At 39.5% G+C, this 14,926-nt stretch overlaps 1 protein-coding gene across 1 annotated transcript; it reads right to left on the bottom strand.

The window, feature by feature from the left end:
• Positions 1-7,145: 7,145 nt before the first annotated feature.
• On the bottom strand, positions 7,146-14,902 carry rab5ab (RAB5A, member RAS oncogene family, b). Its single transcript, XM_036539152.1, has 6 exons — positions 14,711-14,902; positions 12,326-12,550; positions 11,379-11,530; positions 10,686-10,808; positions 10,382-10,475; positions 7,146-8,762 (listed from the first exon to the last, which is right to left on the bottom strand). The coding sequence occupies exons 2-6, from the start codon at positions 12,489-12,491 to the stop codon at positions 8,647-8,649; spliced, it is 651 nt and encodes a 216-aa protein (XP_036395045.1). The 5' UTR covers positions 12,492-12,550; positions 14,711-14,902; the 3' UTR covers positions 7,146-8,646.
• Positions 14,903-14,926: the final 24 nt, after the last annotated feature.

The following is a 14,926-nucleotide window of genomic DNA, read 5'->3' on the forward strand; positions in this document are numbered from 1 at the left end:
TACATCTTAGAAATATCCTGAAGTTCACCTTGTTTTGATTACTACAAAGAACAACATCAGGAAACATTAAAAATAAAATTATGAAACAAATTAAAGGATAATGCTGACACTGATATGTTCTATGATATATATTTTACAGTTTGGCATTTTATTTTATTTTTAATCTCTGAAAAGGATTCCCATAATTTAATCAGACAGCTGAGATATCATCTAAACAGGGCTGCCAAAGAAGTGTCATTTTGGGGTTGTTCTTGACAGGTGAGGCAGGCTTCAGACGGTTGAGATTGCAGCAGAGAACAAGGGTTCACTTTAGGGTGACCCAAAATGCCACCTTGCATTTCAAATACATTTAATGCATTCGCACGAATCATGTGGTGGTCCTGACAATCCCATTTGCCTCTTCTTGATGCTTCCAACCACCACATGAGCTAATTCACCTCAATCTAAAGTCTCCCTCACATCACAACACCAAAGTATAAGGATGCTATACCTGGAACTGTGTTTTAACAATACAGATTTTCAATGCAGCATCAATGCAGAAGAATGAAAAAGTATTTGAGAATGAACTGTGGTGTATTGTTTAAAGAATTGAACTTGTAACTGAAGGATTGGTCCTGGGCTTTAGTGGGGCTCTGCAGTTGTACCCATCAGCAGCTAGGCTCAGTGATATAAAAAAACTGCCAGAAAAAAAATAAGATATTCTAGCCTGGAATGTCTGCTAATTGCGTGATTATCATGTTGACCCATGCAACGTGTGAGGATTGGTAAAACCTTTGTGAGCCGTGAACACCTTGAACAGTGACCAACAAAAGAGTGCAGGGGTGTTATGCCTGAACAGGGTTGAGGAAGTCTCTAAACAAAAACAAGCCCTGAAAATCTCATCACAGAGCCACAAAATAAATTTTCATTTGCTCCCACAATCAATTACAAGGCAACGAATAGCATACCTCTTTAATTTAGTACCAAAAAATCTGTGTCAAAAGCAGCCCAAATCATTGACATGGACAGGAAAAATCACATATCTCTCAGGCCTAAATCATATTGTGCTTCTTACAAACAGCAGTAGTATTTATATACAATATCCATGTACAGTGGCTATTATACTGTGGAATCATTAAATATTCTTCCAAAACACTTAGATGCTTTTAAAACATCAATATTTTCCAGTTAATGAATATGACATTTTAACTTCTAAATTGAATGCCTCTATAGTTTTCACCTTGTGCAGTATGTTATTAGAAGCCGATTCATTATTGAGTACTCATATCTACAGTAATATGGCACAAAGACATACAGTATAATAACTGCCATGTGAAGACAGTGTACAAATGTAACTAAATAAAACCCTCTAAAAAAAAAAAAAACTATGATCCAAAATAACATAAAGCTCAAACCTTGCTCGGAGCTAAAAATATTTTTCAGTCAGCCAAAAACATGTTCTCAATCATGATCCTATTATCTAAATCATAGGGGACTCACACATGTTTGTACTGAACCGCAAATGTACTGGCTGAAGTGAGACTTCAAGACAAATGAGATGTAACCATTAAGGTGTAAAATATCCAATGAAGTGTAGGCTTGGGGGACTGTTGACAGGGTTAATTCAGTCTCTGTAACAGCACTCTGTCTTCTGCATTCAACCAAGTGCATTGATGAAGCTTCTGCAGTATACCACAGAAAGAAGAGCTAAAGATTTCCTCATTTAGGTCTCTGGTTGCATATGCATAAAGCTGGTCTTGATAACCTTCCTTACAAAAAATGTAATTAATAATGGCACAGTGCTGGGCAATACACTGAACATTAAAAGGGGGGGGGGCAACAACAAAATAAACTTTATCTTAAACCGTTTTTTTTTTTTTTAACACAATAGAAAACATGGGAGAATTATTTGAAGTAATTTTAATGGTGCTGTACGTGATAATGTAAAATGCCAGAGTCAGTGACAACATATGTTTGTGAGTGGCTGCACTGACATCTCCCACAACACTGGAATGGATAAGCTGTGGATTGTGTCTTTTCAGCATCTGTTTTTGCGGACAGCCTATCCCTGCTTTCTCCCTGACACTGCTCTGGAACACAAAGGCAATCTTCAAAATGCAATACCTCAAACATCTAATGAGAAGAGAATGTAAGGTCTCCCTGGCTGTGTAACAGCTGCCAGCAGCAGTCACTTTGCAATGATGATAAATGTCTGAGAGTAAGCATGCATTTCTGCGGGAGACTACAGAACACCCAAAATGTAACATTTAATTTATGTAAGAGACAAAACCTCACAAAATCTGTGTTGCACATGTCCTGTTTGTTTCCCCCTCACCAAAGCAGTTGTATTTCAATGAGGACAATACTGTGAAGGAAGTGAATCCAGCGGAAATCCACATTACAGGACTCTAACCCCGCCGCGGAGAAGAAAAACCAAGCAACAGTTTCCCTGATTTTTACAACATAGACTGTGCCTGTTTCCTTTGAATCGTGGCTCAGCGTTCCATGTCTCTCCACTCGGCCAGGGGTCTTTGTTTTGAGGCCCATTGAACAGACTTGGCAAGGACAAGGCTCTGAGGGGGGATGTTGCAGGCACTTTCCCCGCACACGGTCCATGGGAACGCGTCTGAAAGAGCACACACACTGAGGACATGCGATAACGTGATGGGGCGGCAGGTGGGGTAGGGTGGGGGGGCCAGGAGAAAGAGCCACATCTCATCAGAGCTCCAGAGTGCGCACCGGGAGAGCTGCGGACATGACCTTCCCGCTTTACGTCAGCATCCTGCTCCTCCAGCCGAGACCGGACAGGAAAACGAATAGGCAATCCAGGATTTACAAGCCCCTGGGAGATGGGCCTGTTCCTATTACCTTCTTTTATTATTTTCCCATCTAAAAGGGGAGGTGATGGTATGAGAGGACAGCACAGGTCACAAAGCACAGAGGCTGCGGCTGCGTGAAGTAGCCGTTTCGATCAAACTGTTATGTTGCTTTGTTCTGTAGGTTGCATTATGAAAATTAAAGCTGACTTGAATTGTGATTACGATGACTGTCCTATACATACCAGGTAAGAACTGAAAAAATGCAACACTTACTGAAATTTGTTAAATAAAGTCAGTGAGAAAACACCACAGAGGCTCATTTGAATGCCATGATTAATTGCATATAACAAGATGAGAAAATTAGATTTTTTCCAAAAAATATACTGTCCTCTGATATTACCAACTTGTAATGGCCAGCGACATAATCATCTCAGTTCACAAACCCATGTTCTATAAATTTCACCTGAATGCAGATTTACAGGCCTTATTTCCTCTTTATAGCCTTTTATTTTCAATATTTATGGCACATTATTTTTTGTCGTCTTAGCTGTGGAGATTAACTATAGTATGTATTTCTACAGAAAATAAGTTCCAGCATTTCTGGATACGTTGCTGTGGAAAATGGGGTGGATTTTTGTCAATATCCTTCCCTCAGCAAGGTGCATATTTGAAATGCATTGTTCTTATGACAAATCTTAAAACAAAAAGGAACATGAGAATCCTCCAGCCTGAGTGACTTAGTCTCCCTCTGGTGGCAAGATGGAGGATTCAACTGGATTATTTATTTGCTTTACAGACACCTTCAAAGTAAAATGGAGTTTGTGCCATGCATTTTACACATTCTATATTTATGAAGCTGGACAGATTTACTGAAGCATTTCAGGTGCCCTGTTTAAGTGTATATTAGTAGTGCCCCGGTGCCAGAATTTGAACCTGTCGCCATACCTCCTTCATCACTATAGCACATGGTTTCCACAACTGATGCTCATGCATCATAGGCATGTTCACTCAAATGCCACGCCACATTTAGTGCTTGGCATGAGAAAACAGTAAACATTACAATACAGGGAAGCAGCATGTTAAAAAATGTCATAAAGGCATAATTGCATGTGATTTTACACTTGCTGAACATTTTAAGTTTCTGGATGCAGATCTCACACATAGGAAAAGCCATGTATTCAGCAAGACCACTCTTCTTGGTTATTCTTAGACTTGCTATTGGCTATTTGTATTATGTGTATTTGCAAAATCGTCATTTAGCAGATGCTCTCATCCTGTGACTTACAAAGAGAACAGTGCATTTAATAAATACTCCTGAAGATAAGGCGGCCAGTGTATTAATAATGAAATAAAAAGAAGAAAGTGACTTCCAAGCACAAGACGTACAGGGCTGCTATGTAGAAGTTCAAAAGCTGGCAGAGGCTAATTTATCCCGAGGATAAATTAGGAGATACATCAACCATGACAGCCCAATCAGATCCTGCTTGGAAAACAAACAATGTTAAGGAACAGTCTGTAATGTTTGACAAGCTACCAGTACAGGGGAGTCTCGAAGCTCTTAATTCTTCTAGCCTGAGCCACTGTTAAAGCATATACAACTCACAACAGCTATTAGAGAATGGTGAGCTTTGCAACGTGAATACTGGTATAGTTTTTATACCACTGACTGTCTAGCTAGCCTTTCCTTCCTGAAACTATTTTTGCAGGCCCATATATCAGTTCAACCAAACCATCACTGCCACATCTGTATGTGAAAATTTTCACATAGCTTCAATTAAAAACAATTATCTGAAAGTGCTTACAAATAGGAAAAAAATCAAGCATATCCTACTGAAAATGAACAGATCAGAACATATTAAATTAAACTAATTTAACTATCCCATCAGCTCCTACTTAATAGTTTAAAATAAGTCCATAGATATTAACAAATTATACCAAAGACTATCCTGTTTAATTGGCTGATGGCTATTAAACATGCTACGTACGACAAGGTTTCCACTTCACATACGGAAGTGTCATTAATTGTATTGATAAAATATTAATCATACTAAATTTACAGAATTACATTTTCTACCCAGCATCTGTGAAGATTAATAGATGTGTGCATATTCTTGCTGTCTGAATGCTTTTAGAATAGTAAGCAGTTTGTTACATATTCATACACATATGGTTTTGTTTGAAGACGTGACTGGTAGCTGCATTCTGCACTGCAATTGTCTTTTGACAGCTGGACAGCTGACTTTTTTCAGTCAAACTGTGGAAACATTGCTGTTGTGATGATACAGATACAGTGATGCATTTTAGAAATCGAGCACAAAGCCATGCCTTGAATTTACTGTTTCCAAGGACACCGTTTCCATGGGGAGACCAGTAAACAGCTGGACCTGGGCAAGGTACTTGTTAGATCCCTCAGCGAGTACGGAGCAAAATGAAGTCACTGCATACCTGCTTAAATTGCTGTATGACCAATGTGGAAGCTGTCACTTTTTAATTGAATGTGAAAGAATGTGTACTATTTCAGGGACCAAAAACAAATATCTTGCACATTTTCAATTTCGAAACTCAAAATATGCCGTTTCTTCTCTAGAAATGTACCAAACCTTTGTGTGGTTATACTCAAAGGTACGCCAGGAACTTTACCACAACTGTGCCAGAGACCTGTGTGCTAGTGCAGACAGTTCACTGCTGAAGAACCATGTGACCGCACAAAAAGCAAAAAGACATTTTGATAACGGGTTTAGCCATGTGTGAAGACAGGAATGATCACTTGAAATGAGAGACGGATGATGTGTATAGGGTTATACAAATATTGAGTGCAGACTGGAACGTTTGAAAGGGTTCCATGGATGATAATGGATGGTGGGGTTATCCAGAGAACTCCATGTTCTATGCCAGGACTGCAGGACACAGCTGCAGTGATGATAGGTCTGATGCACAACACAACACATTTAAAATTTTTTTCACCCAACTGCCATTTCATTCAGCTCTTTTGGTACATTTAGTTTTGCTAACCATACATGTGTAACTGATACACAGAGATCCATAATCATTTGGTATACACATGCAAAAACATATACTATATATTACCATTTCTCCATTTGTGCTGCTTAGCAATTTTTAAGCCCAAGATTACCTCAGATTTTAAGGGCTGAAGTGCAACAGAACTGACGACACCACATTTTAATTTGTATTAAGCAAAGCGATTCATTTAATAACTTTCTAAATGCAGGTGTGAATAACACTGCAATAGGCATGTTTATTGTATCCTAACACCAAAGGTGCAGTTACATGGGTGGAAACCTCTTTTTGGCTTATTATGTGGAAAATAAATAGCAAATTTGCCTGATCTTAAGTTCAATTTAATTTCTCACTCCTATGTTAAGATGTACTGACAATGGCCAGCAGCCCAATTTTATATGCCCTTCAAAATGCAGAGGGTTTTATAATAGCCGGATATTTTTCACTTTACAAACTGCACCAGTATTAAAAGCATTAAAAGTTACTGACAGAACTTTTAGTAATTTTAATAATAAAGAGGTAAAACAGGTGGACTGCGTGTGCAGTTTTCTGCATTAGAAAAGCTTGTCAGAAATGGCAACAGCCCCAAAAGGAGGAAGCTGAGGGGTGTGGAAACACAGCGTACACTCGTAGCGCAGGCATGGAGAAGTGCACATGGGCAAACCGCAGACACTGTTTCCATGGGGATCACAAGCCGAAGAGGCTGGTTGTCCCCGTGCCCGCTGATGTGTCCCTTTCGGTGGATCCCTCCTCCTGCTGGATGACCCTAAGGAGCATTTTGCGGGTGCTGCCACTCTGAAACTTTTCCCATCCCAGGACGGAGTCACTTGACACTCACACTGAGGAACCCCCTGCCACTCGAAGGAGATGGCATTTCCCCAATGCCCGGGACAGCCAGAGGCAGAAGATCTCAACTACAATCAAGGAGGGTGCCCAGATAAAGGAGGAACTTCTAACTAAAAGTGATCTTGAACCTTAATTATGGGGATTTAAAAATCATACTACCAGATCCTAGAAGCTGCCATGTGTAGAAAACCTGTGCAAACAATGGTGGCTTTGGGCTGGAGGAAAATCGCGTCACTCTAGTGCTGCTTAAAGGATTAGAGGTTTTCTTTGCAAAAACAATCTACCAAAAGAGGCTTTAGAGTTCTACACATCAGTCTCAACAGAAAATATAAATGTCTGCTTTTGGACAATTTCTACTGCTGCCATGGAGCCAGCTGATGGTTCTTTAAGAATTCAATGTAAAAGACTTTTTGTATTCATTTGATAAGTACCACACCTGGAAATTTCTTGAACTTAGGCTTGAGCTGCACTTAATGTTCACAGCAAGAAAGTATACAATATTTTCCTGTTTAATTATTTATTCATGAACTCGTACCTGAACATTAAAACTGACCAGCCTTTCACTATTATAGTAGATACATCATGAACACCCATTTGGTTGTTAAAGAGAGACTGCCGGTTAGTTACTCTGTTCAGCTACCTGTCTTGTATTATCAGTAGGCCTACAAATCCAATGTAACATATTTTGATACTATGTTTAATATACTGAATGGGTTGTTGTCTTATCACTAAAATTAGTGCAACGCAAAAGAAATATCAAAATTATAAAGACAATTTTGAGAAAAATACAAGACAGACCACTAAGAAAATGCAAGTTCATCTGTTAATAACACTACATACATTTATAAAGACCACCATTGATAATAATTTATCCATACTGTGAAAAACTCAAACCCATAGTAGAGCTGCCCCGGTTACTGTACAGACTATATGATTATCCTTAGGCAACCCCCTACCAAGCATTAGTCCTCCAAGCCATATATTGAAAAAAGTAGACTACATTGCAACACCCTATTTACAGTATATTGTTTATATCACACAGGCAGCAGACAGGGAAAATTCATAAGTTGTTAGTGCAAGGCATGTGAATCAAAGACCTGTTGATTTTCTAAATATGGAGGGTTTGGATGCATTGGAGTGCTTTGAACAAACCTTTTTTTCAATAAAATACAATGCCAGGCACCTAAACAATCTATCAGCTCTACCCAAGGAGGAAGCCTTGCAGGCTGCAATGGGACTTTCCTTACCGATGACTCAAACAGACAGACAAGTGAATTTTCCACTCACTGTCTCCACCACAAAGGACCACGAGTTTTACTAGTGAAAATCCCAAGAGAGTGATCATGCCGTTCTAAGGCCTGCAGACCACCAAACTGTGCTGCTGATAAAGCCTAGGCAGGCACTAAGAAGAGGAATGTTTTCTGTGAATGAGGGTCCTTGCACAGTAGCAACTGCATCAATACTGTAAACCATTGCACAACGCTGTAAGAAGAGCTAGAACAATGTAGCCATGGGACCTAAGTGAGTGTGAAAACTTGGCTCTAGTGCGATTACAGATTTTGTTGGAAAGCAATGAATACATTTAAAACAACTTCAGACTCCAGTCCATACTTAATTTCTACCTTTCTCACTCCCTCACTCACAGCTCAGCGAACAGAGGGGATAGGAGGTCAACCTTTCTTCAGCGCAACAATCCTCCTCAGTATTTTTTTAAAGACTTTTCTTTCACACTCACTTTTTGTTAGTTTTTTTTTATCGCTGAATAAAGTTAAAACTTTATGGTTTAGGCCTTGTAGTGATACATGCATCCATAATTCTGAAGTACATAAAAATATTAAAGTAAAATACAAAAAAAGAAGAAGTTGTATTAGAAATGCAGCTATACAGAGTCTTTAGCTATACCAGGGGGTGAGGTTGAGAGGGAGAGCCCCCTGTCCAGATATTATCCAGAGTTAGGAAGTGAGGTGCACATTTTGGGGGTGGGTTAGTTACTACAGCAGGGGCCCTTAGTAGGCTGGGCTGTTTCAGTGAGGTCCACGCCCCTGTTCCGTCCGCTGTTTGCTCCTGCTGCTTGAGGCTCATTCTTGGGCAATCTCTTTGCTGGAAGACAAAATGAAACAATTTATATTTGTGAGCAGGTAACTCAGTGAAATCACTTCACTGGAGAGAAAGACAAACTTTCATTCTTTTATGTATTGATTACAGTTGTTGCTTGGGAACAATGCAGTATCTGGGGGGTGGGCATTGAGTAATTTTAGAGCTGATTCCTTCTAAAGAGAAATAAAACTGGTCAGACTCAAGAAAACTCAAGTTTTTTTTTTATCTGTAAAGAACATCTTCCTTATTCCTGCCATGTCAGCATCCTGGGATTTAGCTAAACTGCACAGGTTTTTTCACAAAATATTTTATGTTTGTCCACTAGTAGTCACCCTTTTATGAGTTGTGAGAATACCTTTGGATACATGTTTTTTGTAACTCCCATACTATGGGATTCAGATCATGTACAAAATATTCTACAATGAAAAAGACTTAAAGTCATTAATTGATTCCCATTTTCCTACAGGCACAGTTTTACAGATTGACTACACTATTAAATAGGTTTCAGAAATGAAAAAAAAAATCATACACAGGCTACATAAATATGATTAAGTCACATATTTATAAGATATTAACACTTTATCAATATATAAAGTACCCTATAATATTTTAAAATATTATGGCACACAAAGAACAGAAGAACGTAAATTGTCTCTGGGAAGAAATCTGACAGTGGGCACAAAGAGATGACAAAATAAAATGTTCAGTTCCACCTCACAGTTTCACTTAACAAAAACTACAACAGGAAAGGCAACAAACTACAACAAAGACGCAAACTAATCTTGGAAGTGTTTCTTTTAAACAGAGTCCGGTTATTTTTGAATCTCTCTCTCATAACTGTCACTGTGTAGGCTACTATGCCATGACGCAATCACGCTTGATCATACACTTGTCCAACAGGCCAAGTGCCGCCTCCACAGGTGCCTTGCCATTTCCTTTTCTTTTACTGTGTGCTTCATTCTTCATGATGCTGTCCCTTTCACTTTGAATCTTCTACAATCTACTATTGCAACCTGTACAGCCCTCTTCCTTTTCTATCGTCAGACATGCCATTAGGATCTACTGTCTCCACAATTCTCTCCTCATTCTGATCCTACTTAGTCTCTCTGTCCTGGCCTGCCTGACCATTCCTCTCCAGTCCATCTGACACACTCTTTGCTGGCAGAGCACAACTATGGGCAGCAGACAGAAAGCGTGGGAAACCAGCATCCCTTGAAAATAAGTGCTTCTGTTGCATCACCTAGATTCCATTTCTTTGAATTCAGAATGTTGGGGGAAATACAGTATGGGAAGTTTGAACCCACTATAAATCTCAATCAGCACTTCACCACCTGCCCACCTCCCCAAAAAAATAAATAAATAAATCTACATATAATTAGGGTATGTTATCATTTCTGGCTAAAGTCATGCTGCTTCTATTCAATACGAGCTTCCTTCACAGACTACAAAAAGCTGCTATTAGAGGTTTCAAATGGTTTACACTTGTGAAAAAAGAAAAAAGTATCTGGACACCTAAATCAGTAACACAGTGGCCCAAGCTATCAGTGCTTAAAGATCTCAGCATCAATGACAGTAAGTTAAAGTAAAAAAAAAAAAAAAAAAAAAAATACATGAATAAATACCAATTTCCATGAATATTTCGTTGACATTCATTGAAGTTTTCGCCGATGTTTCCATAAACAGCAAGCTGTTGTCATCTGCGTATGACTGTGCATCCTGTAAAATACAATGGAATGAATGACGTAATGGAACAAATATACTTTAACGACATTAACTGTAATTCAGACAAGTCCAGTGTTTTTCATGTTTAAATGTGTATGTTTTCAATGCCAAAACAGCAGTTACTACAGTTGTAGCCCAACCAGCAGAAGCTCAGCGACAGAAGGGGCATTAAGTGTATGAAAAATGACTAATGAAAAGACAAACCTGGAAGTCAACTGCTCTCTTGTTAGCAAGATCAGCCTTGTTCCCAGCCAAAGCTATTACAATATTAGGGCTAGCTTGTCTCTGAAGTTCTTTTACCCAGTTTTTTGCTCGTTCAAATGACTCCTGGAACAAGAAATGATCACATCAATAAAAAGATGGACAGTCAATGGAACACTTTGCTTTGTTACTCAAATTAGAAAACTCTCAACACAGTTACAATCACCTATTCGGACGTGCACATCAGCCACAGTGGCTGGTTATATATTAGTTCCTTCCTAAAACAGCAACTTCAAAACACTCAGTGTTTCACTTCAACTTGTCTATCTGCTTTTAAAGTGTTGAGCCAGAATGGCTGACTTTGCCACATAAGCACAGTATGTCTAAGGACACTCTTGTGCCTTGATTTGGAAATGTTAAAGTTGTGCTCGTCCTTGAAAGGGAAACAAGGGAGGCCCAACCCAGCTGCATGTTTTCAAACACAATCATGTTGCTTTTACTAACTGTTCTGACAATAGTCAGTAATCCATATATCAACTGATGTCTTCAGCCACAGCAATTACAAAACATTAACTAGCAAGAGAAATTTAAAAATAAAGAAAAGAGCTAAGATTTTTGCACAGAGGGCAGGACCATGTCCTTTCATGCGTTCCACAGCTCAGGTATGACTTCATGTGTGACGCAATGTTGACTCACTTCATTTGTGATGTCATACACCACAATAGCGGCCTGCGCACCTCTGTAGTACATGGGTGCTAGGCTGTGGTAGCGCTCCTGTCCTGCCGTGTCCCAGATCTCAAACTTCACTGTCGTGTCATCCAGACACACTGTCTGAGTGAGGAAGGCAGCTAGGTTGAAGCACAAAAAGAGAAACCTCAGTAAAAATTTAAGATTGACTCTGCATAGATAATCACCACATAATCTGTAACCCTTAAAAGTCAGTCAGTTCACACCTGGCATTAGAATGCGTCTCCACATGCATCTCAAGTGATCACCTGTGATTGGATCTCACTTCCCCGCTCTATATGCATATAAACGCGTACATGTACACGTACCAAATGACAAATCACGACAGAGAGATGGATTATGTGCTAGGAAGCCGGTAATAGGTTTTATCCTGTAAAGTTAAAATCATATTTTTAAAGAGGATTTATGATTTAATCATTTCTTAATTTTTGCCATGGCTATTTTTTTGTCAACAAAAAGGTTGACAAAATAATAACAATGACTATAATATTTTGGGTCATTAACTGCCTGTTTACCTTTCAAATAGCCCACGTTCTACATCTCACGCTTTCATGCAGCCGCTCGGCTCACTGTGTCCCAGACATCAATAGCCCATTTAACACTAGAGCCGCAGTGAAGTTAGTCCTTCAGTGTGGCCCCGGACACATTTGCGTACATACTGCTAAAAGAATGTGGCCATATGCAACCCAAACCACCTCCGAATGTGGTCTGAGCGATTGGATCTCAATGCATCCTCAATGCGTCTTGGGTGCATTCACACCTGTACTTAGAGCTGTCCACTTGTGATCAGATCACCCAAGACGCATGTTAATGCCAGGTGTGAACAGGGCCCAAGTCATCCAGGTTAAGAACATCTGCTCAGAAAAAACAACACAGGGGTGTAGTAGCTGACTTACCTCCTATTGTGCTCTCCTGGAACTCATGGAACTGGCCCTTCACAAAGCGCAGAACAAGGCTAGACTTCCCCACTGCAGACTCCCCTAGGAGCACCAGCTTGAACTGGCAAATTTTGTTGCCGGCATTTGGTCCGTTGGGTCTTGTAGCTCCACCCCGACTTGCCATGACCTGAACCCCACTCTCCTGCTCTGTACTCAGAAGTGTTTAATGGTTCACTCCCAGAACTGCAAAGGAGCAGAGACATTTCAATACCTCAAAAGTATTCTTTTCTAAAAATGGCATTAAATGTAATCTCTCACTCTCCCTGTATCTATTTGCACACTTGTCTGTCCAAAGCTTAAGTGGACACTTAATTGACATGATAATCATGTCACTGTACTTAATACATCCAATTCTATAATGCATCACAATACCTGATCTAAGCATGGATTTGGTTCAACACTGTTGCTGTTCATAGTGCGGGCTGCACCACAAATAGCTGAATGTAAATTCTGAAACAGCTAATTTCCAAATTAGTGTGCATATATATTATCCTCAATGGAACAACCTGACCAATTTAGTTTCAATTTGTGTAATATCCCAAACCTCCCTAAATCCACATACTTAGCTGTAGAAACATAATGAACAGTTAATCCAGATAACCTCACCTTAACTTATGGTAGTTAGTAAGTTACAGTCACTAATGCTGATTAGTAATCATCTTCTGGCATGCATTACACTGACAAGACAGTTCTTGCATTTTATGAGGTTCTAGTACTTCTGTGAAGAGATTCATCCGGGATGAGTTGACCTAGATCCTTCAGATCTTTAAGTTTTCATTTGTTAACTGGCATTAGTATGAGGAATACCCCGCCAGCGCGTGATTCAGCAGATGGTATACAGTATCTGCAATTCTGTTATACAGCTAACTAGCTCTATGCAGTGCTCACATTATTTATTATGCACATTTAATAATGCATGCTGTAACACTGACTGTTCGGTCATTTAAGATAACAACAAACTAAATAAAGAACATATTAACATCTACGTAGCTATACAAGACGAATACCAGCAGTACAATGTTAGCTAGCTACCCAGCATCACGAAATATTTTCCTAATGCTCCACGTAATACGTGAAGCAAACACACTGAAAATACCTGCCTAGTTCACGCCACTTTCCCCAATGATAGTTAGTATCCAAGGGGTTAGCTAGTCTACGGAACCTTGCTAACTTTAAAGTATGGCGGACTGTGTTACTTGGCTAAAGTTAGCTAGTTAAATCTAGCTATCGATAGTTTACATTAACATCGTAGCGTGTTCTCAATATGCTGCTTAACGTTAACGTTAGCTACTTACCTTAAGAGTTGTTTATTTGAGAAGTGTTGAGTGCATTTAATTAACCTTAGATATATAACGTCACTAAGAGCAGCCTCTTGTCATTAGCTACTGACTAGTTAGCTGATTAAAATCTAACTAGCCTTACAACCCCTATAACACGTAGATAGCTAACGCTAGTTAGCCATCTAGCAAAAATCCACCAGGTAGCAAGACTAGCTAGCCAACTTAGCGTCGTAAATAATTCGTTTCGTAGTCCTCCTGTCAACAATATTACCAACTTTCCGGGTATCTATACATTCTTCAGAGAAAACATTCCCTTGTATTGCCAAAATAGGATGAACAGACGTTGTAGCATGTATTCAGCGACGTTGTCTGTCACCAGATAGTGTTAGCTAGCTAATCTTGGGAATCAGTACTGTCATCAGACAGGTGTCACCAAAATGTACGAGCTGTAGAATACATTTTGGGCGTAGCTAGTTAGCAAGCTTATTAGCTAGTTAGTTCAAGCACCCCTCAGCTAACGTTTGCTAGGCAGAGAATCGCAGTGCAAAGAATAGCTAACTGGCTAGTACTATGTCCTTTTTCGTAAAATGCTGAAATATGACGCCATTTTGAAAACACTGTTTCTTTTTTAAAATTTAACGTGTGCTAGCTTCACTTCAGTGTGCCATCCAAAAATGCAAAAAAATGTAACTATCTAGTCAAGACTTTGATATGAACTGCCAGTGACCTAACGAAATTTGCTTACCTATGGTTAGCTAAGTTGGCTAGCTTCGTGATATACAAGGATAACTAGATCTGTCGACATCAATCAATACATGCTAACATTCGCTAGTTAGATGCGTTAAATAAAAACATTGGCTATCACAAAACAACATAATGTTTAGCTAGTAACAGGTAGTTATTACTAAATGTCCACGATTTGGTCAGGAACTGACCAGTCTCTCTTTCCGTGTACGGCCTATTTAGCTAGCTAGCTAGCCACCAACCAGTCAAGGAACACGGTTGAATCGCTAGCTACATTAGCTAGCCATCTTAGCATTGTCTAGCTAGGTAGGTATTTTACCTGGCGGCTGGGCAAAACTGTGCCCACTGGTTTCGACTGAAAGGCTCTTGATGGAAATGTTTACGATACACAAGTAATTAATTTCATCGGCCCTGCTCTTGTCTCCTCCTTTCTTTTTCTCGCAACTTCCCCCTTTTTAGTACCAAAACACACTCACTCAAACAAGCATTTCCGCCCCTCATGCCACGTCAGACGCAACTTTCTGCAATGCCACGC

The sequence above is a fragment of the Megalops cyprinoides genome, chromosome 10, assembly GCF_013368585.1.
Source record: "Megalops cyprinoides isolate fMegCyp1 chromosome 10, fMegCyp1.pri, whole genome shotgun sequence".
Classification (NCBI taxonomy): Eukaryota; Metazoa; Chordata; class Actinopteri; order Elopiformes; family Megalopidae; genus Megalops; species Megalops cyprinoides.